At 38.7% G+C, this 26,999-nt stretch overlaps 1 protein-coding gene across 8 annotated transcripts in view; it reads left to right on the plus strand.

Moving 5' to 3' along the window:
* The window catches only part of TUT4 (terminal uridylyl transferase 4), a 122,168-nt gene that overhangs the window by 15,621 nt on the left and 79,548 nt on the right, over positions 1–26,999 (plus strand). For all 8 annotated transcript variants that reach the window (XM_025871624.2, XM_025871619.2, XM_025871623.2 and 5 more), the window contains exon 2: positions 17,986–18,834. In XM_025871624.2, the coding sequence (XP_025727409.1) occupies positions 18,078–18,834 (757 nt within the window). In that variant the 5' untranslated portion in view covers positions 17,986–18,077. The remainder of the gene's footprint in view (positions 1–17,985; positions 18,835–26,999) is intronic.

Here is a 26,999-nt window from a genome sequence, read left to right on the forward strand (position 1 = left end):
CTCTCTCTCTCTCTCTGTCTCTCATGAATAAATAAATAAAATCTTCAAAAAAATAAAAAAAAATAAAATTTGAGGTCCATGATACCTTATATATGCTCAGTGCACATTATTTCGATTAAACTTTTTTTGTTTTAAGTTTTTTTATTGTAAAATATATATAACATAAAACTTACCATTTAAGTGTACAACTCAGGGCATCAGTACATTTACAGTGTTGTATCATCATTACTATTTTCAGAACTTTTTATTCATCCCTTGATGAATAAACTCTATAGAGTTTATATAGAAACTCTATACTCATTGAACAATATCTCCCATTCCCCTCTCCCCCCAGCCCCTGATAACTTCTATTTTATTTTCTGTCCCTGTGAACTTACTTATTCTAAATATCTTATACAATATTTGTACTTTTGTGAATGACATTTCATTTAACACAATGTTGTCAAGGCTCGGGGCGTCTGGGTGGCTCTGTCAGTTGGGCGTCTGCCTTCGGCTGGGGTTGTGATCTCAGGGTCTTGGGATCGAGCCCCTCATCAGGTTCCCTGCGCAGTGGGGGGTCTGCTTGTCCCTCTCCCTCTGCCCCTCCCCCTGCTCGTGTTCTCTCTCTCTCAAATAAATAAAATCTTTAAAAACAAAACAAAACAGTTTTGTCAAGGTTCATCAATGCTGTAGCATGTTTCAGAATTTCTTTCAATGGTTGAGTAAAATTCCATTGTATGTATATACCACATTTTATTTATCCATTCATCTGTTAATTATTTGGGTTCCTTCCACCTTTTGGCTCTTGTGAATGATATTGCAGTGAACATGGGCATACAAATAAATATCTGTTCAAATCCCTGCTTTCAGTTCTTTGGGATATCTACCAAGGAGTAGAATTACTGGATCATATGGTAATTCTCTGTTTAAGTTTCTGGATCATATGGTAATTCTATGTTTAAGTTTTTGAGGAACTGCCAAACTGTTTTCTGCATTGGCTGCATCATTTTATTCTCACCAGCAGTTGCATGAGGATTTCAAAGATGTTATTTATTTGAGAGACAGCGAGAGAGAGCAAGAGAGAGAGCGAGCGAACAGGAGCGGGGGGAAAGGCAGAGGGAGAGAGAGAAGCAGGCTCCCCGCTGACCAGGGAGCTGGACACAGGACTCTATCCCAGCACTCTGGGATTGTGACCTGAGCTGAAGGCAGACGCCTAACCAACTGACTGAGCCACCCAGGCGCCCTGCATGAGGATTTCAAATTCTCCATATCCTCACCAACATTTGTTATTTTTTTGCTTTTTTGATAATCCTAGTGTGAATGAAGTGTTTTTTTTATAGTTTTGATTTGTATTTCCCTAATGACTAATGATGTTGAGCATCTTTGCATGCACTTATTGACCATTTATTTTTCTTTGGAGTAATGTATATTCAGGTCTTTTGCCCGTTTGTTAAGTGGTGTTTCTTTTTGTTGATAAGTTGTAGGAGTCTATATATTCTGGATACTAGACCCTTATCAAATGCAAGATTTGCAGATTTTTTCTCCCATTTTGTTGGTTTTTTTTTTCCATTTTTTGGTAGTGTCCTTGCTGAACAGATGTTTTAATTTTTTTATTGAGATATAATTAACATATAACATTAGTTTCAGGTGTACAGCATAATGATTTGGTATTTGTATATACTGTGAAATGATCACCACAATAAGTCTAGTTAACATCCATCACCACACAGTTACAAATTATTTTTTCTTGTGATGAGAACTTTCAAGATTTTCTCTTTCAGCAACTTTCAAATGTACAATATAGTATTATTAACTGTAGTCACCATGCTGTATGTTATATCCCCAGAACTTATTTTTTTTTTAATAACTTAAGTTTGTACCTTTTGACCACTTTGACCTATTTTGCCCACTTCCTTCTTTTCAGGCCCAGCCTCTGGCAACTACCAATCTGTTCTATATATCTATGAGTTCATTTTGTTTGTTTGTTTTAGGGTTTATATGTTAGTGAGCTCATACAGTATTTGTCTTTATCTCCCTTAACATAATGTCCTCAGGGTCTATCCAAGTTGTTATAAATGGTAAGATTTTCTACTTTTTTATGGCTGAATAATATTGCATTGTATATACATACCACATTTTTTTATCCATTCATCTATGCATGGACACAGGTTGCTTCAGTGTCTTGGCTATTGTAAATGACACTACAGTTAATATGGGGGGGTGCAGATACCTTTTTGAGTTAGTGTTTTTGTTTCCTTTGAATAAATGCCCAGAATTGGAATTGCTGGATTATTTAGTAGTCCTTTTTAATTTTTTGAGTACCTCCACACTGTTTTACATTATGGCTGTGCCAGTTTAATATTACCACCACCAGTGCATAGGGATTTTTTTTTTTCTTCACCTCCTTGCCAGTACTTGTTATTTCTTGTCTTTTTGATAATAGCCATTCTGACAGGTGTGAGGTGATATCTCATTGTAGTTTAGATTTACATTTCCTGATGATTAGTGTTGTTGATCACCTTTTCATGTCCTGTTGGCCATCTGTATGTCTTCTTTGGAAAATGTCTGTTCACTTTCTCTGCCCATTTTAAAATCTGATTGTGTTTTATTAACCTCTTGAGTTCTTTGAGTTCTTCATATATTTTGGGTATTAACCTCTTGTCAGATAGGTGATTTGCATCTGTTTTGTCCTATTTTGTAGGTTGCCTTTTTACTTTGCTATGCAGAAACCTTTTAATTTTTTAAAAAAGATTTTATCTATTTATTTTAGAGAGAGTGTGTGCATGGGTGGTAGGGGGTGGGGGAGAGAATCTCAAGCAGACTCCCTGCTGAGTGTGGAGCCCAACCTGGGTCTTGATCTCACAACCCTGAGATCATGACCCGAGCTGCACTTAACTGACTGAGCCACCCAGGAGCACCAGAACCTTTTTATTTTAATTAAATTAAATTAAATTATTTAATTTAATTTCTTAAATTAATTTAATTTCTTAATTTCTCTATTTAAGAGTGAGCAAGAGAGAGAAAGAGAGAGAACACGAGCAGGGAGAGGGGCAGAGGGAGAAGCAGACTCTCCGCTGAGCAGGGAGCCCAACGTGGGGCTCAGTCCCAGGACCTTGAGATCATGACCTGAGCTGAAGGCAGACGCTTAACTGACTGAGCCACCCAGGCATCCCCCCAGAAGCTTTTTAATTTGATAGTTTTCCTTGTTTATTTTTGCTTTTGTTTCCTTTACTTTTCGTGTCAAATCTGAAAAATAATTGCCAAGAAAGATGTCAAGAAATTTTTAAATTTTGATGATCCAGTGTTTTTGGGTGCCTGGGTGGCTCAGTTGGTTAAGCGACTGCCTTCGGCTCAGGTCATGTCCCCTGTCGGGCTCCCTGCTCAGCAGGGAGTCTGCTTCTCCCTCTGACCCTACCCCCTCTTGGGCTCTTTCTCACTCTCTCCCTCTCTCAAATAAATAAATAAAAAATCTTAAAAAAAAATTTTTGATGATCCAGTATTTTTTGTTGTTGTGTGCTTTTTCTTTTTTTTAAGGCTTACTTATTTTTAAGTAATCTCTGTGGGGCTCAAACTCATGACCCTCTGAGATCAGGAGTCACATGTTCCACCGACTGAGCCAGCCAGGTGCCCCCGTTGTCTGTTTTTGATACTATACTTAAGAAGCTGTTGCCAGGTCCAAGGTTGTGAAGACTTACTAGTTTTTATAGTGTGTGTGTGTGTGTGTGTGTGTGTGTGTGTGTGTGTGTGTAAGTTAAAATATAAGGTAGGGCGCTTGGCTGACTCAGTGTAGCATGTGACTCTTGATCTTGTGGTTGTGAGTTTCAGCCCCACATTGCGTGTAGAGGTTACTTAAAAATAAAATCTTAAAAAAAATAAAATATATTGGGCACCTGGGTGGCTCAGTTGGTTAAGCGACTGCCTTCGGCTCAGGTCATGATCCTGGAGTCCCAGGATTGAGTCCCGCATCGGGCTCCCTACTCAGCGGGGAGTCTGCCTCTCCCTCTGACCTTCTTCCCTCTTGTGCTATCTCTCATTCTCTCTCTCTCAAATAAATAAATAAAATCTTTTAAAAAAAATATAAGGTATAGTTTTAGTGTAATTTTAAAATGTACATCTTTGGAACTTTTTAAAAAAGATTTTATTTAGGGGCGCCTGGGTGGCTCAGTTGGTTAAGCAACTGCCTTCGGCTCAGGTCATGATCCTGGAGTCCCGGGATCGAGTCCCGCATCGGGCTCCCTGCTCGGCAGGGGGTCCGCTTCTCCCTCTGACCCTCTTCACTCTCGTGCTCTCTGTCTTTCATTCTCTCTCTCTCTCTCTCAAATAAATAAATAAAATCTTAAAAAAAAAAAAGATTTTATTTATTTATTTATTTTAGAGTGACAGTGTGAGAAGGTGCATAAGGAGGGGGAGGGACAATGGAAAGGGAGAGGGAGGACTCTGCTCTGAGGACAGAGCCTCATGTAGCCAGATCCCATGACCCCAGCCAAAACCATGAGGTGGACACTTAACTGACTGTGCTACCCAGGTGCCCCCATTGTTTATTTCTGAAAATTTAAGTGTATATATTTTTTGTTTCTTTCCTTTTTTTTTTTTTAAGATTTTATTTCTGAGTAATCTCTATACCCAACATGGGGCTCGAACCCAGAACCCTGTGATCAAGAGTTGCAGACTTTACCAACAGAGCCAGTCAGGTGCCCCATTTTCTTCTTTCTTACACAGAATTACTTACTACATATTCCTGTGTGTATTACTTTTTTTATTTAACAGTAAGTAGGTCCTCACTATCACTCCATAGCAGAATAGAGACTTCCTCATTCTGTTTTATGGCTGTATAGTAACATATTTTATGATTCTATGATAGTTTTCCCTACCAGTGTGGTATTGATGGTCATTTGAGGTTTTTTCCAGTCTTTCGCTTTATAATTAGTGCCTTTTTATTTTTAAGATTTAATTTATTAGGGAGAGAAAGAGAGAGGGAGGGCACAAGGGGGTAAAAGGAGAGGGAGAACCAGATTTCCCACTGAGAAGGAGCCCAACTCTTGAACCCAGGACCTTGAGATCATGACCTGAGCCAAAGGCAGATGCTTAAGCAACTGAGCCACCCAGGCGCCCCCAATTAGTGCTTTAATAAATTATATAATATACTAATTATAAGTTTATCTGATTTGATCTCTTTTGATTAAATATTTATAATTGGTGTAAGGCCAGGGTCCAACTTCATTCCTTTGAATGTAGGTATCTGTTTTTTCCTAGCACCATTTGTGGAAAAAACTGTCTTTTCCTCATTGAATACTTTTAACATCGTTGTCAGATCAGTTTACCACATGTGAGGGTTTATTTCTGGACTTTCTGTTTTATTCTAATAATCTATGTCTTTTCTAGGCCAGTATGATACTGTTTTGATTACTGTAGCTTTGTAGTAATTTTTGAAATCAGGAAGTGTGAGTCCTCCAACTTTTTTCTTCCTTTTCTAGATTGTTTTGGCTCTTCAGATTTTCTTGAAATTCCGTATGAATTTTAGGATGAGTTTTTCTATTTCTGCAAAAAGTACCACTGGGATTTTGATAGTGATTGCATTGAATCTATAGATCACTTTGGGTAATATTGGCATTTTAACATATTGTTAATTTAAGTTATTGGTGATAAGTGAAGGAAATGAATGGGTGAGTACACAGTGGGCTGCACATCATGCATTCTGCCTAGTCTCCAGTTTTGGGCAGCTCTGGGTGAAAAAAGCCTAAGCCATTCTTGGGATTTTCGAGCTTAATAACAGTAAGCAAGGGGTGGAGTGCTTAATCCTTTTAAGTGAATGATGAACATTGTAAGAGATGTGTCTTCCAGTTTTCTATCCCTTGGGGCTCTAAGTCAGAGGAGCTTAAATACTTCCTGATTTCTGGCCTCAGTTACCTGGGGGCAGTGATTAGAAGCTGAAAGCAGAATGCAAGGAAGGGGTAGGCAGGGAAAATAGACTGGAAGGAATCCCTGAATTTGGGGTCTTGTACCATTTGTTTAATCTCTTTCAGTATTTTGTAGTTTTTTGTGTAGAATTTTTTTTGCTTCCTTAGTAAAATGTATTCTTAAGTATTTTATTCTTTTTGATGCTAAAGTAAATGGAATTATTTTCTTAATTTCATAGACCTGATCTTTGTGTTGATTCTGTATTCTGCAATTTACTGAATTAATTTTTTAGTTCTGTTTTTGGTGCCCTTTTTTTTTTGGTGTACTTTTAAGGGTTTTCTTACATATAAGATCATGTCATCTGAAAAAGATAATTTTTTTTTAAAGATTTTATTTATTTGAGAGAGAGAAAATGAGAGAGAGAGAGCACATGAGAGGGGGGAGGGTCAGAGGGAGAAGCAGACTCCCTGCCGAGCAGGGAGCCTGATGCGGGACTTGATCTGGGGACTCCAGGATCATGACCTGAGCTGAAGGCAGTCACTTAACCAACTGAGCCACCCAGGCGCCCTGAAAAAGATAATTTTATTTCTTCCTTTCCCATTTGGCTGCCTTTTTTTCTTTTACTTGCCTAATTGCTCTAGCTGTAATTTCCAATAGTATTATGTCAAATAGAAGTGGAAAAAGCAGACATCCTTGTCTTATTCCTGATTGTAGGGGAACAGTTAGTTGTGTCTTTATTTTGTAAGATGGCTTTTATCATGTTGAGGAAGTTTCCTTGCTATTACAAGTTTATTGAATGTTTTTTTTCAAGAAAGTCTGCTGGATTTTTTCAAATGCTTTTTGTTGCATCAGTCAAGCTGATTATGTTTTCCTTTTCCTTCAGTCTGTTTATATGGTGTGTTACAATGATTTTTGTATGTTGAACCACCCTTGCATTCTAGAGAAATCTCACTTGGTCATGTTGTATAATATGCTGCTTGTGTTACAGGATTTCTTTTCCTTTAGTGCCCATGGTTCTTGGTCATGATGCTTTGAATAATAAAAAGGTAGATCAGACGAAGAGTGGTGGGCAGCAAAGCAAAGTTTATTGAGTGATAGTACAAAGCTCCTAAAGAGGGAGGGGACGCAAGAGGATTGCCACCGGAGTTTCTAAGTCTAGCGTTTTTTTTTTTTTTTTTTTAAGATTTTATTCACAGAGAGAGACACAGTGAGAGAGAGAAAACACAAGCACAGGGAGTGGGAAAGGGAGAAGCAGGCTCCTGGCTGAGCAGAGAGCTTGATGTGGGGCTCGATCCCAGGACCCTGGGCAGATGCTTAACGACTGAGCCACCCAGGCACCCCAGTCTAGCAGTTTTTATGGGCTTGTTGGTGGGCTCTTTTAATCTGATTAACTCTCTGTGCATCTGTCACCCTATCAGGTTTTTATCATATACCTATCATGTGGGAAAGGGTGGAGGCTCTTTTCAGGGTGGTGTTTAAGGGTGGTTTCCTCCTTGGGTGGGGTCCCTTGTTCCTGCTTGCCTTTCTTCCAACTATCCTTCTTTACTTGGTTTGCTAGTATTTTGTTGATGATTGTTTGACTGTATGTTCATATATTAGGGTAATGCTGGCCTCAGAGAATGAGTAAGGAAGTGCCCCCTCTTCAATTTTTTTGGGAAGAGTTTGAGAAGGATTGGTGTTAATTCTTTAAATATTGAATAGTTCACCAGTATAGTCTTGTGGTTCTGGGCTTTTTGTTGTTGGGAGGTTTTTGATTACTGATTTAATCTACTTATTTGTTGTAAGTGTATTTGGATTTTTTATTTGTTCTTGACTGTTTTGATAGTTTGTATGTATGACTTGACCATTCTATCTAGGTTATCCAATTTGTTGGCAAACAGTTGCTTATTGTATTCTTTTATAATTCTTGTTTTTTTAATTAAAAGAATCTTTTTTAAAGATTTTATTTGAGAGGAAGAGCATGAGTGGGGGGAGGGGCAGAGGGAGAGGGAGGAGCAGACTCCATGCTGAGCAGGGGGCCTGATGCAGGACTTGATCCTAGGACTCTGGGATCATGACCCAAGCCTAAGGCACATGCTACCAGCTGAGCCACCCAGGCACCCTATAATCCTTATTTTTAAAAATTATGTGAAACATCCCTCTTCTATCCATTTTTAGAAAATGTGGTAAAATGTACATTGTTTTCATTTGTCTCAAAGTATTTCCTAATTTCCCTTGTGATTTCTTCTTTGACTCATTGGTTGATTTGAGTGCATTGTTTAAATTTTACATATTTGTGAAATTTCCAGTTTTTGTATTGATTTGATTTCTAATTTCATTCTATTGTGATAAGAAAAGATACTTTGTATGATTTCAATCTTCTTAAGTTTATTAAGACTTGTGGCCTTGCAAAATGGTCTGTTCTGGAGAATGTTCCATGTGCAGTAGAGAAGAATATGTGTTCTGTTGATGTTGGGTAGAAGCTTCTGAGTATGTTAGGTCTAAATGGCATTAGGGTTGTTGAAGTCTTCCATTTTCTTTTTTTTTAAAGATTTTTTTTTTAATTCATTTGAGATTCAGAGATAGAACATGAGCAGGGGGAGAGGCAGAGGGAGAGGGAGAAGCAGGCTCCCCGCTGAGCAAGGAGCCCGATACGGGGCTCGATCCCACACCCTGGGATCATGACCCGAACTGAAGGCAGACACTTAACCATCTGAGGCACCCAGGCGCCCCAAAGTCTTCTACTTTCTTAACGATTTTCTGTTTGGTTTCTCTATCCGTTATTGAAAGTAGGGTATTGAAGTCTCCAATTATTATTTTTTAAGATTTTGTTTATTTGAGAGAGCGAGAGCAGAAGCAGGGAGAGGAGCAGAGGCAGAGGGACAAGTAGGCTCCCTACTGAGCAGGGAGTCCAATATGGGGCTCGATTCCTGGACCTGGACATCATGACCTGAGCTGAAGGCAGATGTTTAACCAGCTGAGCCACCCAGGCACCCCTGGATTGATCTCCTTATCAGTATATGTCTTTGTTTCTTGTAATCTCTTTTGTCTTAAAATGTGTTTTGTCTAACAGTTATATGACCACTCAGCTCTCTTTGCAGTGCTGTTTGCATGGAATACCCTTTTCCATCCTTGTACTTTTGTTTTTTTTCCTTGCCAGGGAGGGAGTGGGGCAGAGGGAGTGGGGAGAGAGAGAATCTTAAGCAGGCTCCATGTCCAGTGTGGAGCCTATGCCAGGCTTTATCTCATGACCCTGAGATCATTACCTGGGCCAAAATCAAGAGTCGGAGGCTCAACTGCCTGAGCTGCCCGGTCACCCCTGATTTCCATGGTTTCTGATGGGAAATCATCTGTTAATCTTACTGTGAATACTTTGTGCATGAGAAGTTGCTTCTCTCTTGCTGATTTCAAAATTCTCTCTTTGGTTTTCAAAATTGAATAATAATGGGTCTTGGTTGGTGTGGATTTCTTTGAGTTTATTCTGCTTGGAGTTTATTGGACTTTTTGGATGTGTATAATTGTGTCTTTCATCTGATTTGGCACGTTTTTGGCTATTATTTCTTCAAATATTTTTCTCCTTTTCTCTTTTATTCTTTCCTATGCGTATGTTAGTGTGCTTGATAGAGAGGAAAACAGTAAGAAACTCAGGAAACTACAAGGAGCAGAAAAAAATTTAAGAAAAACTATTAGTCTTCAGATAAAAGAGATGATAGTCATGAGACAAGAACAGAGTGCTGTTAAGAAGTAATAATCAGGGACTTAAAGTTTTTTTAGAAATGAAAATATGATAAACATAAAAAATATGCTCCTCTCCTCCAAATGTAGAAGAGTTGGAAGATAAAGGTGAGGAAATCACTCAGGAAAGAAAATAAAGGTGGAAAATGGAGAAAAAAGGTAAGATAAGTGGAAAATCAATGTAGGACGCATAAAGGAGCTAGAAAAAAAGAGAAAATGAAAGGGAGGAAATGATAGAAGACATAATACAAGAAAAAATTTTCAGGAGTGGGGGGGACTTGAGTTAGAGATTAAAAGAGCAAACTGAATACCAAGAAAAATGAATGAAGAAATATCTGCTCCAGGGCTTATCATTTAGAAGTTACAGAACATTGAAGGGAGCCTGGGTGGTTCATTGGTTAACTGTCTGACTCTTGGTTTCAGCTCAGGTTGTGATCTTAGGGTCATGAGATCAAGCCCTGCATTGGGCTTTGTGCTCAGTGGGGAGTCTGCTTGTGATTCTCTCTCCCTCCCCCTCTGCCCTCTCCCACTTGCATGTGTGCTCGCTCTCTCTCAGATAAATAAATGAATCTTAAAAAAAAAAATTACAGAACACTGGAAAAAAAAAAAAAGAACACTGAGACAAAGAGAATATCCTGAAAGTTTCCATAAGGAAGAAAGCAGTTCAGTAAAAAAGATGGAGAATAAGAATGGCATGATTTTCTCAGTATTAACATCACAAACTAGAAATCATTGAAACAATACCTGTTGCATTTTGAGTGAATGGTTTCTAACCTAGAAGTTTAAACCTAACTAAACAAATTATGAAGATAGAAAAGACATTTAAGACATATAAAGTCTTATAAGATTTACTTCCTTTTGGGATTTAAGGGACCCAATAATTAGCACTGTTTCCCTTCCTGAATCCTGAACAAATTCGGAAAGATGAAAGAAGCATATGGAGATCAGATTATCATTTTTTTTTAAAGATTTTATTTTCTTTATTTGAGAGAGAGAGAGGGTGACCACACACATGCGAGAGCGTGAGCGGGAGAAGAAGGAGAGGGAGAAACAGACTCCCTGCTGAGCAGGGAGCCTGATGCAGGGCTTGATCCCAGGACCCTAGGGTCATGACCCTAGCCGAAGGCAGATGCTTAGCCCACTGAGCCACCCAGCCACCCCCAGATTATCATTTTTATTATGGATAAATTTCACTTTGGAGAATGGATTTTTTATTTTCAAGTTGTTTGCTAAGACTCAGTGCCAGAATTAGACTTACTCGGGCACAACTGCAGACCCTGTGTGGGGCTTATACCTGTAAATGTTAGAGTATGAATGAGAAAGTGGAATTCTCTTCCCTATGAACAGCTAGCTATGAAGAGGAATGAGAGAGAGATACTAAGTTTTGCCTACATCATTTTCACAAACTCACTGATGAAATATGTTACTCCATGTCCTCGGGAAAAGAATGAATGAGGGGAGTGGAAAAAAGTCCAGAGTGTTATGATGGATGCCTGTCTACACAGAATGAAATGCAGAAATTGGGCATAATTATTTTTTTCACTACCTTTCATATTTCCTTTTTTAGGTACTGGAGGATGTACTCCAAAAAAGAGGGAGTAAATTGTGGAAGAGGAAAATAGAAGTCAGCATGAGGGTGAATAAGAATTGGTAGGATGATAGTGAAAGGAAGTTTCAGGGTGACAGCTGTGGTAAAAGACTAGTAGTGACCAGCAGGTGCTAGACAAGGGATGTTGAAGGAGAGAACAACAACAAAACAACAAAACAACAACAACAACAAAAGACTAGTAGTGACCAGCACATGCTAGACAAGGGATGTTGAAGGAGAGAACAAAACAAAAACAAAAACATATAGACCATGTAATGTGTGTTTGAACATATTCACAGGAGATTTATGCTTCTGTCAATGAATTATTGATAGGTATGTAAAAAATCTTAAGAAAAATGAGTCAATGATTAATTCTAGGTAAAACTGAAAAGTATACCAAAGAGAAATGTGATTATTATATATATATATTAAGTCAAAAGGCTGGGCTACCATGACAAAGAAATCCTTTAGTACAGTGCCTTAAAAAAATAGTTTTATTTTTCTTTCATGTAACAGTTGCTAGATGAGCGGTCACCTGATCCAGGTGAGTAGTTCTGTGTGGTCACTCGGGCCCAAGTTCCATTGATGATATTGTCCAGCCAAAAGTATGGCCAAGTGTTAACAGCATTGACTTTACCTGGGCTTTTTAGATATGCAGAATGTCAGTCCTCCAAATTAGAATCAGAATCTGCATTTTGGAACTAGCTGATTCCGATGCACAGAAACTTGAGACTCAGTGATCTGGATTAGAACATAATTGTTGGCTCTGTGCCTGAAGATGATTGAGAATTTTATACAGTGATATGAGGAGAGCACGGAGGAGGTAACAACTTGATCCTAAGGACACATCTAACAGTAAGGAAGGTTGGGAAATACAATCTAACTATGTGTGTGGGAAAAGGAGAAAATAAATTTTGAAGGGCATTTAGAAAGTTTTATAGTATAATATTTGGCTCAGCCATTAATAATACTGTTACCTCTTACTAAAATCATCTTCAGAAGATGTAGGTGGGAGAGGAACATATGTGTGTGTATAATTCTGTTTGTCTCTAGGGGGAATGTTTGAGACAGCCAAATTCTTATCTTCCATAGTAGGAAGTGTGTGGATACTATCTAAAGTTAAAACAAATTAAGATCAGTATCAGCTTAAGCATGTAATTTAGAAATACGGAGATAAATCTCAGAAGAAACCACTAAAAGAGTTGAAAGTAGTTGCTCCTGAGGAGAAAGATGGGTAGTTGGTGGACAAATACTGTTTTGCCTTGTAGTACTGTTAACTTTTTGAACTCTGTATATGTATTTGTTTTATGGAAAGCAAATTGGAAAAAAAAGTTTCTATAGTCCAAATAGGGAATAAATACATAAAAAGTATTAAGTACTGCATACCTGGGTGGCTCAGTTGGTTAAGCATCTGACTCTTAATTTCGGCTCAGGTCATGATCCTCAGGGTCATGAGATCAAGCCCCATGTGGGGCTTCTCACTCAGCACGAAGTCAGCTTGTCCCTCTCCATCTGCTCCTCCCCCTGCTCCTGCTTGCTCTCTCTCTCAAATAAATAAATAAATAAAACCTTTAAAAAACGTATTAAGTACTGAGTGCTATGAGAAAAGTAAGACTAAAGTTCATAGAAAGAGGCATATTTATCTGAGACCAGCTTAGGTGGTAGGAGACTTGGGGATAGATTAGGGAAGGCTTTCTGGAAGAGAGATATATTCTATTTACATTGTAAATAATATAAGCCATGATGCAATGAAAATGTTTTGGATTTATTTTGTTTTTAAAATGTGAACAATTAAAAGTAATTTAAGTGTTCATTAATCTACTTAACAGGTTTATTGAGTGCCTGCTTTAAACTGGGCACTGTTGTAGGCACTGGAGATACAATGGTAAACAAAATCAGAAATGATTTCTTTTTTTTTTTTTTTTTAATTTGAGAGAGAGAGAGTGAGAGAAAGAGAACGAGCAGGGTGAGGGGCAGAGAGAAGCAGACACCCTCTGAACGGGGAGCCTGATGTGGGGCTTGATCCCGGAACTCCAGGATCATGACCTGAGCCGAAGGCAGATGCTTAACTGACTGAGCCACGCAGGTGCCCCTAATTTTTTTAAAGCCGTACAAACTTCTGATGGCTTTCTGTAATCATGCCTTACAATAGTTTCCTGTCTGTCCTGTGGAAGCGTTACTTGAGAAATAATTATTGCTATGATTAGTTTTTCTACTATTATGCAAGTTATTTCTGGTAAACTTTCTTACGTAGTGTATTCATACAACTCTTTTAAGTCTCAGGCTCTAGAATTTGTAGCGCAATCTGTCAACTGAGTAATGGATAATTATAGAAAAGCATCAGAAACTCTTGAAACAATTCAGGGGTGCCTGGGTGGCTCAGTCGGTTAAGCACCTGCCTTCTGCCTTCGGCTCAGGTCATGATCCCAGGGTCCAGGATTGGAGCCCTGAGTTGGGCTCCCTGCTCAGTGGGGAACCTACTTCTCCCTCTCCCTCTGACACTCCCCCTCCTTGTGCTTGCTCGCTCCCTCTCAAATAAATAAATAAAATCTTAAAAAAAAAATTCCAGTTTCTGCTAAAGGCTTCAGTTTTCATCAGGAAAAGAAGGATGTGAAGCCCTCTGTCTGGAGTGGATATTCTTTTAATTGCTAGTGATTTTGAATGTCTACTAAGTACCTAGCATTGTGGTAGTAAGGCATGCAGAATAGGGAAGTGCTGGATATTTGCAGGAGGAACAAAAAACAGGGGACAAAGTCTGATACCTGACAGAGTTTGTGGCAGTTAAGCAAACTTCTGATAGCTCTGTGGTTTCTCATGATCTCACAAGTGTTCTGCTGCTGTTGCTTTGCTTAACTGCAACTTAAATGCACACAAAGACCCAGTTAGCCTGAAATGTACCTGCTACTATATACCTGCACATAGTGACTAATGTAGAGCATTGTGTAATATTATGCAGAGTTCCTAGAAATCCCTGCCTGTTCCCTGGAACCCCACATGAGTATTTCATGCCCAAATTACTATTTTTTTAAAAACTTTTTATTTATTTATTCATGAGAGAGAGAGAGGCAGAGGGAGAAGCAGGCTCCCAAGGAACAGGGAGCCCAATGTGGGACTTGATCCTAGGACCCTGGGATCATGACCTGAGCCAAAGGCAGACGCTTAACCATCTGAGCCACCCAGGTGCCCTCATGCCCAAATTATAACCACCCATAAAAATCAGAGCCTCACATCTACCCAGCGCTACTTAGATCCTCTTTCTAAGTGTGCCTGCACTCCTCCTTCCTTGGAGTGTGTTCTTTGACTTTGCAGTGAAGCTTCAGTTTTCATCAGGAAAAGAAGGATGTGAAGCCCTTCATGCCCAAATTATAACCACCCATAAAAATCAGAGCCTCACATCTACCCAGCGCTACTTAGATCCTCTTCCTGAGTGTGCCTGCACTCCTCCTTCCTTGGAGTGTGTTCTTTGACTTTGCAGTGAAGCTTTCTCTGTTATACTTCATTCTGACTTGTCCTTGAATTTTTTCTCACAGCAAAGTCAAGAACCTGGCTCTGGCTGTTAGTTGAGGTCTCAGGGCCTGAGAACTCCCTGTCTCTAGTAATCAGTAGTCATTGTAAGGATTCAAGGAAGGAAGACATGATTAGAACTGGAAGTAGGAAGTGGACTGATGTCTTAATATAAAAATGAAATGGGATATATTCTAAATACTATTTTCTATATTTCAAACAACTTTTTAAAGAAATTTGTTAAAAATTCTTTTTATTTTCTTGATAATAATTGCTTATATAAGGTTAGGATCTCATTTAATCCTCATTTACTACATTCTAAAAATGTAATCAGGAACCAGAACATAGGTCCATCATTTTTATTTGGCTCAACCAATTTTGCTGAGTGCACTGGGAAGCAGTGAACCTTACTCAAAACCTTACCTCCTAAGAACTTTATTTCTAGGAATTACAACTTTTTTGGGAAAAATTTATACTGTTGATAGCTTAGAAATAGCAATTTTGCTATATAAATTACGTTTTTTTGTTTTGGTTTTTTTTTTGGTGGCCTCCATGCCCAGTGTGGGGCTTGAACTTATGACCCTGTGATCAAGAGTCACATGCTCTACAGACTGAGCCAGCTAGGTGCCCCACCACACTGGTTTTTTTTTTGGAATCCTTTTTTTTTTTAGGACATCTGTTACTTTTTTTTTTTTTTTAAGATTTTATTTATTTAACCAAGAGAGAGTATAAGCAGGGGGAGTGGCAGGGAGAGAGAGAAGCATGCTCCCGCTGGGCAGAGAGCCCAACATGGGGCTTGATCCCAGGACCCTGAGATCATGACCTGAGCCAAAGGCAGACGTTTAACCAACTAAGCCACCCAGGTGCCCCTGGAGTTTTTTTGAGTGGAAGAATAGTGTGTCTAAGAAGTTTTATAAACAGAATTGTGGATCAGCATGGCTCAATCAAGGATTTGTTGTTTTATGGCTTTTGTTAGTAAGATAACATCTACAAAATTTATTAGAGTCATCATCATAGGATAGCATTAGAAAATTGGGGCGCCTGGGTGGCTCAGTCAAGCGTCTGCCTTCAGCTCAGGTCATGTTCCCAGGGTCCTGGGATCGAGCGCCGCATTGGGCTCCCTGCTCCGCGGGAAGCCTGCTTCTCCCTCTCCCACTCCCTCTGCTTGTGTTCCCTCTCTCGCTGTCTGTTTCTGTCAAATAAATAAATAAAATCTTTAAAAAAAATTTAAAATATTTTGGTTACTGGATAAGGTAAAACTAGTCTTTTAGAAATAGGATCCAGGGGGCACCTGGGTGGCTCAGTCGTTAAGCGTCTGCCTTCGGCTCAGGTCATGGTCCCAGGGTCCTGGGATCGAGCCCCGCATCGGGCTCCCTGCTCAGCGGGAAGCCTGCTTCTCCCTCTCCCACTCCCCCTGCTTGTGTTCCTTCTCTCGCTGTGTCTCTCTCTGTCAAATAAATAAATAAAATCTTAAAAAAAAAAAAAAAAAGAAATAGGATCCAGGGGCACCTGGGTGGCTCAGTCAATTAAGTATCTTCCTTTGGCTCAGGTGATGATCCTAGGGTCCTGGGATCGAGTCCCGCATCAGGCTCTCAGCAGGGAGCAGCCTGCTTCCCCCTCTCCCTCTACCTGCCGCTCTGCTTACTTGTGCTCTCTCTCTGTCAAATAAATAAAATCTTAAAAAAATAGGATTATTTATCTATTTTTAAAAGATTATTTGAGAGAGAGTGAGAGAGCAAGAGAGATCACAGAGGGAGAGGGAGAAGCAGACTCCCCACTGAGCAGGGAGCCTGACGTGGGGCTTGATCCCAGGAACTTGAGATCATGACCTGAGCCAAAGGCAGACGCTTAACTAACTGAGCCACTCCAGCGTCCCATAGGATCCTTTTATTTTTTTTTTAAAGATTTTATTTATTTATTTGACAGAGAGAGACACAGTGAGAGAATGAACACAAGCAGCAGGGGTGGGAGAGGGAGAAGCAGGCTTCCCGCCGAGCAGGGAGCCTGATGTGGGGCTCGATCCCAGGACCCTGGGATCATGACCTGAGCCGAAGGCAAACGCTTAACGACTGAGCCACCCAGGCGCCACCCATAGGATCCATTTTTATTTTTAAAATTAGGAATGTGCAGCAGTTTCTACAAGAGTTTACATAGGCATATATTTGGCAACTGTTTTGACAGTTATGTGGAACACTTTATAAAGAATACTGAAAGCAGAATGTATAAATTAAATGAATTAAAATATCCAAAAACGAGGAGCAAAAACATTCTTTTATAGCTATGAGTGGTAGAGCTTTTTACTAGGAAATAATGTTAGTCATAAAAAATACTAATGGTGAAAATATAGGGTGGTTTTGGCTTAAATTTTTTTGTTTGTTTTGGCTTAAATTTTAATTATAATTAAAAAATTACTTTATAAAATAATTTAGAGGGGCACCTGGGTGGCTCAGTCGTTAAGCGTCAGCCTTCACTTCAGGTCATGATCCCAGTATCCTGGGATCGAGCCCCGCATCGGGTTCCCTCTCTCACTGTCTTTCTCTCTCAGATAAATAAATAAAATCTTAAAAAAAAAAACAAACTTAGAAAGAAGAGCCTAATCAGTTCCTTTTTTTAATAAAAGAGAATATCAGTCTTATTTTTTTAAAGATGTATTTATTTATTTTGAGAGAGTGAGAGAGAGAGAGAGAGAGTACATGAAAGGGGGGAGGGTTAGAGGGAGAAGCAGGCTCCCCGCTGAGCAAGGAGCCCGTTGCGGGACTCGATCCCGGGACTCCAGGATCATGACCTGAGCTGAAGGCAGTCGCTTAACCGACTGAGCCACCCAGGCGCCCGAGAATATCAATCTTATGAAGTGTATAAGATATATACTTAATATACTATACTGTACCATACCCCACGTGAGACCCTGAGATCAAGAGTTGCATGCTGAGCCAACCAGGTGCCCCTAGATTGGAATGCCTGTGTTTTCTTTGTTCCATTTCCTTTTATATTAATTGTGGTACATCAGTTGTGAGTTTTATTTCCCTTTTAGTTGAAATTCTTATTGAGGAATGTAGAACAAATTTTACTTTTAAAATTCTCTGTTTTGCCATATTGCCATAATTACATTAGAACCTTCTTTATGACCATTTGGCTGTTACTTACAACATGGGTTTTAACTCCTCATATGGTTGACAGAGTTTTTTAAGGTTTTACAATTTCTTCAGTTTTGAGAACAAATTTGAAAGTTTTTGAAAGTCTCACCAATTTTTGAAAAATGGCTTTTGCATTTTAAATAACACATTTTTTTTTCAACCCAATAGTTTGTTTGCCTAATCTGGACTTGAAGCAATTCAGCTACTGGGAATCTGCCATTTAACAATATCGCAATTGGAAAGAAGCAGGTTTTCAAATAATGGAAGACTCTAAGACCTCTAAAAATGAAAATCATGAACCAAAGAAGAATGCTTGGGCTCTTTCTGAAGAAAGCAAAGCAGTTAAAGTTATATCTAATCAGACTTTGAAAGCTAGAAATGATAAATCCATAAAAGAAATTGGGACCAGCTCTCCAAATAAGAATAGTAGTAAAAAAAATAAGCAAAATGATATTTGTATAGAAAAAACAGAAGTTAAATCATGTAAAATAAATGCTGCCAACATAGCAAGCCCTAGAGATTTGGGATTAGTCCTTCGAGATCAAAGTCATTGCAAAACAAAAAAATCACCTAATTCACCGGTGAAAGCAGAAAAGGTACCAGTTTCACAAGCAAAAGCAGAAAAATCACCAAAGTCCCCTAATTCACCAGTGAAAACAGAAAAGACACCCAGCTCACAGGTGACAGCAACAGAAAAGGCACTTAGTTCACAGAGGAAAATGGAAAAAGGACCCAGTTCTCAGATGAAATCAGAAAAGGTCCCTGGTTCACCAGCAGAACCAGAGAGGGCTCCCAGTTTACTGTTGAAGGAAAACATGCGACGGACAGAATTACAACAGATTGGAAAAATAATTCCAAGCTCTTTTACGTCTCTGGACAAAGTGAATATTGATATAGAGGGAGGAAAATCTGCTTTGGAAATCTCACCAGGATCTCAGAAGCAACAAGCATGTACAGATAATACTGTTGATTCTGATGATAGTGCTTCAGGAATTGAAGACATATCGGATGATTTGAGTAAGTACAAATTAAATTATCCCACAGGTCACATTTTTGGAGAGATTTTCCTATATTAATATACTTTAGATTATCCTTAATTTGATTTTAACTACTTTAATTACAAAAAGGACATTAATAATACGGCTTTTTAAGCTAAAAAAGAACCTTTACATTTATTATGGTAGATAAAAAGCAGTGCAAATAGAAATTAGTGGCTCCTTTTAGTCTGTGCGTGCATGTGTATGTACACCCTTACACATTTTTTTTTTAAGATTTTTTATTTATTTATTTGACAGACACAGTGAGAGAGGGAACACAAGCAGGGGGAGTGGGAGAGGGAGAAACAGGCTTCCTGCTGAGCAGGGAGCCCGATGCGGGGCTGGATCCTAGGACGCTGGGATCCTGACCTGAGCCGAAGGCAGACACTTAACAACTGAGTCACCCAGGCACCCCAACACTTACACACTTTTTAAGTGATCCTGGTAATATGTGGTTCATTCATTCAAAAAACATGTATGTATTGAGTTCCTTTTATATGCCAAGCATATGTTTACAATGGAAAAACAAAAAATACAACACCAAATCTCAAGGATGCTTCTACTTAGATGAGGGTGATACACATAAATAAAATGGTAATTTAGTTCAGTGCAAAAACTTAGAGTTGGGAGAGTTCATGATTTAATTGAGGGATTTAGTCTTTGGGTTGAGAAAATGCAGGACATAAATGTGAAAATGAGAGTATGACTGAGATTAAGTATGACTGGAACAGAATTGGGGGTGAAAGTGGCAAATGATCCAGCTGAAAATGCACACAATAATTGGGGAATGAAGGACCTTTTAAGATGTGATAGACAGTTTGGACTTTATGATGAGTGTTTTGAGAAGCCGCTGAAGAGTTTTAAGCAAGGTAGTGCTATGATCAGATATATTTATACATGGTTTTAATCGTTTGGACTGTAGCACAGCAAATTCCTTACAAGAAGCAGAGATTGGTTAGGACACTTGCAATTTACTTGAGAATTTTGGTGTAAAATTCATTTTTTTTTGGTATTTTGATCTTAGCTTTAATTGCTTATAAGTGTTGTCTCTGTCTTTTGAGTACTTTAATCTTGGTTTTGTTTAACTTAATGGATTTTTTTGGGCTTTTTTCTCATGTTTCTGTGGCTGGGTAAATAAAACCTTTCTTTGATATATGAATAACAAAAAAAAGCTATTTCTAAGTCATTATATATTACACTTTGAGAAACTCTGGTAAAGAGTTTAAATATAGTTTCTTTTATTTCTGATGATACACAATTGATAGTATATTGACAGACCTTTTTTTTAAACTTTAATACACATACATATCTTTATGTGTATGAGAAAAATAACAACTTCATAATTTTAAAAATACAGTTTAGGAGAAGGCCAAAAAAAGTAAGTCAATTTAAAGATAGTATCAAAAAAATAACACTGCTGATAGTGTTCAAATTAGACAAATCTGAACATGATAGTATGTGAATGATTGAAGTTGGGAAATAGTGGTGCATAAGATCACTTAAAAGGGTTTGAATGCTTGAGTTAGTGAAAAATCTGATTCAAGGATTATTATTATTTTTTCCAAAGATTTTATTTATTTATTTGAGAAAGAGAGAGAGGGAGGGAGAAGGAGAAGTAGACTCCCCATTGAGCAGGGAGCCTGATGTGGGGCTCAGTCCCAGGACTCCCAGATCATGACCTGAGCTGAAGGCAGATGCTTGATTGAGCCACGCAGGTGCCTCTAAGGATTATTTTTTTAAAAAGGGAAAGTAAATGAAGTGACAGTGATATGATTGACAGTGTGGGCTCTAGAGTAGAATTGCATAGGTTTTGAATTCCATCTTCCCCACTTAATAAGTCTGTAATCTTGGATAAGCTGCTTATACTTTTATATTTTTAATTTATGTAATATGAATAGATGTACTGATATACATAATGAATGTAGATAATGGATGGATAGAGATAATGCATCTAGATACACATCAGGTAAGCTGCTTATCCTTTAGAATATGTTTCAGTTCCCTCATTTTTTTTTTTTAAGATTTATTTATTTACTTTAGAGAGCGAGCATGCACCAGCAGGAGAGGGAGAGAAAATCTCAAGCTGGCTCCCTGCTGAGCACAGAGCCCGACTCGGGGCTTTATCTCACAACCCTGAGGTCATGACCTGAGTGGAAACCAGTAGTCAGATGCTTAACTGACTGTGCCACCCAGGCAGCCCATCAGTTTCTTTATTTTTTAAAAAAAAAGTTAAGATGCTGCTGCCTATTTTATGAAGGTTCAGTAAAGTACTCTAATGGAGTGTTTCATGTAATACCTGACATGGTAGGCATGTGGTGGCAATGAATGAATATCCTTTATTATTATTATTTCTCTAATTAAATAATTAAATGCAGTTTTGTTATTTGTTAATGTGGAGAACAAGTTGAACTAGTTTAAAGAAGCTAATAGACCAAGTAGAGGTCCTTTTGGGAGACTTGGTTTAACAAATTCAGAAGAATGATTTATAGTACAGCAGTCATTTTCATTAAAGAATTCAGTATATGTAATATCTGCCTTGAAGTCATGTTCATACATAATTGTTTAGTGCTTTTTTCCTCATATGAAAAAGTCCAAATTATATTTAAATTAATGATTTCTGGGCGCTTCGGTGGCTCAGTTGGTTAAGCGACTGCCTTCGGCTCAGGTCATGATCCTGGAGTCCCGGGATCGAGTCCCGCATCGGGCTCCCTGCTCAGTGGGGAGTCTGCTTCTCCCTCTGACCCTCTCCCCTCTCATGCTCTCTCTCTATCTCATTCTCTCTCTCAGATAAATAAATAAAATCTTTAAAAAAAATAAATGATTTCTCATTAGAGTGCCCCTTTATAAATTAAATAGAATAAAACCTTTATATAAAGATCATTGCCTATTTGGACTTAACAGGCTTTATAGAATTTTGACTAATATCAGGCCCACCTGAAGTTAGTGGCTTAATCTTCCTTTTTTTTTTTTAAAGATTTTATTTATTTGAGAGAGAGAGAAAGAGAGAAAGAGAGCATGAAGCGGGGAGAGTCAGAGGGAGAAGCAGACTCCCCGCTGAGCAGGGAGACCGATGTGGGGCTCGATCCAGGGACTCCAGGATCATGACCTGAGCCGAAGGCAGTTGCTTAACCAACTGAGCCGCCCAAGCGCCCATTAATCTTCCTTCATTAGGCCCAACTTTAGCTTCCAGTTAGCACTTCCAGTTTTTCCTTTTGCCATTTATCCAATAAATGTTTTTATGGGTGTCTGCTATGCGTCAGGTACTAGTTTTAGTTGCTAGGAATTTAGCAATGAACAAAACAGACAGCATTGCTTTTACGGAGCTAATATTCTAGTAGGAGGAAAGGGACAACATATATAGTAAATAACAAGTATGTCATAAGTTAGATGGTAATAAATCTTATGAGAAAAAGTAGGAAAGACTGTAGGGAATGATGCTACTGTGTCTGATGGTGGTGTTTCAAATTTAAATTGTCACTGAGAAGGTAACATTAGAGAAATACTTGAAGGAAAATGGTATGAGAGGGAGCATGATGAATATTTGAGGGGTGAGTGTTTTAGATCTGGGCTTCTCAAACTTTTTTTTTTCTTCCCCAACTTTAATATGTATATGAATTACCTGGGAATTGTATTAAAATGCAGATTCTTGGGTTCCTTTCCCAGAAATTATTGATTTTGAAAGTCTAGAATGGGACCCGAGATAATGGATTTTTAACAAGCTCCTGAGTAAGGTTGATGTTGCTGGTTAGGATCATGCTTTTGAGCAGCATAACCTGTCTTATCTCTTTATTTTCACTTGTATAACTTTTCATTGTATTTTCAACATAACAGCCAGAATGATCCTGTTAAAATTATTCAGATCATATTACTACTCTTTAAAATGTTTCTGTAGTTTCCCATACATTAGAGTGACAGTGTCCTTGCTGTGAACAGTAAGGCCCTATGTGATCTGTGCCACTGTCTCACTTCTCTTTCATTCATCTGCTTCTTACTTTCTCCCTCTCTGCTCCAAGTGCATGGTTTCCTTGGATTTCCTCAAATATGGAGGATGGCGTTAACATTTGCTTTTTCCTCTGCCTGGAACATTCTTCCCCAAGATGTCCATATGGCTTGCTCTCTTACCTTCCACCTTCTCAGCGAGGGTTTTGCTGGGTCCCTTATCTAAAATTTACAGTCCTTCTCTTTTTACTAGTTTAGTTTTTCTCCATACTCTTTATCACTGTCATATTTTTAATTTTTCTTACTTACCTTTTAAAAGTTATTATTTTTAAAAGATAATTTGTTAGAGAGAGCACATGCACATGCACACACACAAGTGGGAAGGGCAAAGGGAGAGAGAATTTCAGGCAGACTCCACACTGAGTGGAGAGCCCAACACGGGGCACTATTTCACAACCTTGAGATCACGACCTGAGCCCAGACCAAGAGTCATTTTGCCAAGTTTCTGTGCCACCTAGGCACCCCTATTATTATTATTTTTTTAAGTATGCTCCATACCCAGTGTGGGCCCAGTGTGGAGCTTGAACTCAGATCCTGAAATCAAGACTGAGCTGAGATCAGGATGCTCAAGCAACTGAACCACTTGAGTGCCCCTACCTTTTTATATAATAGTTTTATTGAGATAAAATTCACATGCCAAAATTTCTCATTTAAAAACATACAGTTTAGGGGCACCTGGGTAGCTTAGTTGGTTAAACAGCCAACTCTTGATTTCGGCTCAAGTCATCACGTCAGGGTCTTGACATCAAGCCCCACGTTGGGTTCCTTGTTCGGCACGGAGTCTGCTTGAGATTCTCTCCCTCTCCGTGTGCACACCACTTCCCGCCCCCTATCCCTGCTTGCCCCCCTGCCCTGCTTGCATGCGCACACTCTCTTAAAAAAAAAAAAATACAGGTTAGTGGTTTTTAGTACTATATTCAGAAAGTTGTGTAGATATTGTCTAATTCCTGAAAATTTTCATCACCTGCAAAAGAAACTGTATCCATTAAAAGTCAGTACTCATGGGGCACCTTTGTGGCTTGGTTGAGGCTCTGACTCTCGATTTTGGCTCAGGTTGTGATCAGCCCTGCATTGGGTTCCATGCTGGGTGTGGAACCTGTTTAAGATTCTCTCTCCCCCCTTCTCTCTTCCCCTTCCCCTTTAAAAAAAGAAGTCGCTAATCTACTCTCTGTCTCTATAGATTTGCCTGTTTTATATAAAGGGAATCATACAATATGTGGCCTTTTTTGTTTGGCTTTTTTCACTTAGCACAATGAGGTTTTGTTGGTTTGATTTTTTTCTTTTTAATTGAGAGAGAGAGTGCGTGCAAGCAGGGGCAGGGGCAGGGGAGAGGGAGAGAGTCCCGAGTAGACTTGGTGCTGAGCTCAGAGCCCAAAGCAGGGCCCAATCCCACAACCCTGAGATAATGACCTGAGCCAAAACCAAGAGTCAGATGCCCAACCAACTGAGCCACCCAGGCGCCCCCCCTCCTTTATTTTAGAGCGAGGGGCAGAGGGAGAGTGAGAGGGGCAGAGGGAGAGGGAGAGAATCTTAAGCAGGCTCCATGCCCAGCTCAGAGCCCAATGTGGGGCTTGATCTCAGGACCCTGAGATCATGACCTGAGCCAAAATCAAGAGTGCTAAACCAACTGAGCCACGCAGGCACCTCAGGACAACGTTTTCAAGATTCATCCATGTTGCAGCATATATCAGTACCTTATTCCTTTTTATTGCTAAATTCCATTGTATGGATATACCACATTTTATTTATCCTCTTAACAGTTGAGAGATGTTTGAATTGTTTCCATCTTTTGTTTATTATGAATAATGCTATGAACATTTATTTAAACATTTTTATGTGGATGTATGTTTTCACTTCTTGATATATGTGTAGGAATGGAATTGCTGAATCATATAGGAACTACTATCTTAACCATTTTAAAGTATATAATTTGGGGTGCCTAGGTGGCTCAGTTGGTTAAGTGTCTGCCTTTGGCTCAGGTCATGATCTCAGGGTTCTGGGATCGAGCCTCTCATCAGGCTCCCTGCTCAGTGGGGAGTCTGCTTCTCCCTCTCCTTCTGCCCCTCCCCCTGCTTATTCTCTCTCAAATAAAATCTTTAAAAAAAAGTATATAATTCAGTGGCATTAAGTACATTTATTGTGTTATACAACCACACCATTATTTAATTGCAGAACTTTTTTATCACCCAAAAGGAAACCCTGTACCCATTAAGATTCATTCCCCTTGGGGCGCCTGGGTGGTTCATTTGGTGAAGGTTCTGACTCTTGATCTCAGCTCGGGTCTTGGGAAAAAAAAAGATTCACTCCCATTCTCCCTCCCTCTGTCATCCTCTGAAAATCACTGATATGCATTCTTTTTCTATATATTTGCCTATTCTGGGTATCTCATAGAAATGGAATCATATAATATGTGATCTTTTTGTGTCTGGCTTCCTTCATTAAGCATCATGTTTTTAAGGTTCATTCATGTTATAGTATATATCCATCAGTACTTCTTTCCTTTTTAAGGCTGATGCTATAGACTGAATTGTATCCCCTTAAAATATCTATGCTGAAGCCTTAACTCCCAGTGTGATTGCATTTGGAGATGAACTTTTAGGAGGTAATTAAGATTAAATGAAGTCATAAGGGGGGTCCTAATCCAAAAGGATTGAAGCCTTATAAGAAGAGGGAGAAATCGGTCTCTCTCCCTATGCACTAACCAAGGAATGGCCTCAGAAGGACACAGCAAGAAAGCCAACTGTCTGCAATCCAGAGAGAGCTCTAATCAGAAAATGACCCTGCTGGCACCTTGATCTTGGACTTTCCTGCCTCCAGAACTGTGAGAAAATAAATTCCTGTTGTTTAAGCCATCCAGTCTATGGTATTTTGTTATGGCAACTTGAGCTAAGACAGCTGAATTAATATTCTACTATATGGATATGCCACATTCCGTTTATCTGTTTATCAGTGACTGGACATTTGGGTCTTTTCCATCTTTGACTGTTGTGAATAGTGCTGCTATGAATATTCATGTACAGGTTTTTGTTTGAATACTTGTTTTCAACTTTTGTTGTTTTGTGAGAGTATTAATATCTCATGGGGCTAGAGTTCTATGGAAAAAAGTTTGGGAAATTCTGTCTGATGTTATTTTATATTGATATTGGTTTCAGAAAATTAAATAATCTCATTTATTTCTGACTTTTAAAGAAAGATGTAGCTTTCTATAATTATTTATATTGGGAGAAATGACAGTATTACAGGATTTGTTGATGTTAGTTGCCTTGTTATGCTGGGCAAATTGTACATACAAAAGAGGTTAGAATATTGTTTTCTTGCTACTGTTCTTTATCATGAAATGTAGAAATAAAACTAGGATTTTGCCTTTTCTTTTACATTTCCATTATAAAATGGTTACTAAGAACCTAATTATTTTTCCAAATACTAGGACATAATTGCAAATTGCTCATTGTGCATCGGTGTTTCCAACAGTAATTTAAAAATCAGTTAGCTAACCTAGCCATAATTCTGATGTTTGAATCCTTTTTATAACATCTTTTGTCTAAGAGTTTGCCATCTGATTCTAGAGACTTCAGAGGCATACCATTTCTTCTTTGTTTGAAAAATTAGCACTATCAAAAGGTAGAATTGACTGTCATGGTTCTTATAGATGACATGTAGTTAGTTTGGCTTTTGAGGGTCTTTCGGTTGTCTATGATCATTTACTTTAAGCAGTGTTTTTAGATACATACAAATTATTTTATTCACACTTTTATTAGGTGTCACCTCTGGTCTAGGTATTAAAATATGAAAGTAAAAAGTTAAATAAAACCTAGTCATTAGCATCAAGGAATCAATCATCTAAAGTAGGAGACAGATAAATGAATACAAATTACATTATTATATAATAATGTGAGAGATAATAGCAAGTGCTATGAGAACAGTTGTATAGTTGAACAACACAGTTTTGAACTGCACAGGTCCACTTATGTGGATTTTTGTGTGTGTGTGGATTTTTTTTAATTTTTAAAAAAATTTTAAAAAGGGCAGTGGCGTAAGAAAATAAAAATTAAAAAATCATTTTTTATTTTTTTTTAAGTAATCTCTACACCCAATGTGGGGCTCAAACTTAAAACCCTGAGATCAGGGGTGCCTGGGTGGCTCAGT

This window comes from Callorhinus ursinus, unplaced genomic scaffold (assembly GCF_003265705.2).
Source record: "Callorhinus ursinus isolate GAN/ISIS: 27379988/994484 unplaced genomic scaffold, GSC_fseal_2.0 scaffold9, whole genome shotgun sequence".
Lineage (NCBI taxonomy): Eukaryota > Metazoa > Chordata > Mammalia > Carnivora > Otariidae > Callorhinus > Callorhinus ursinus.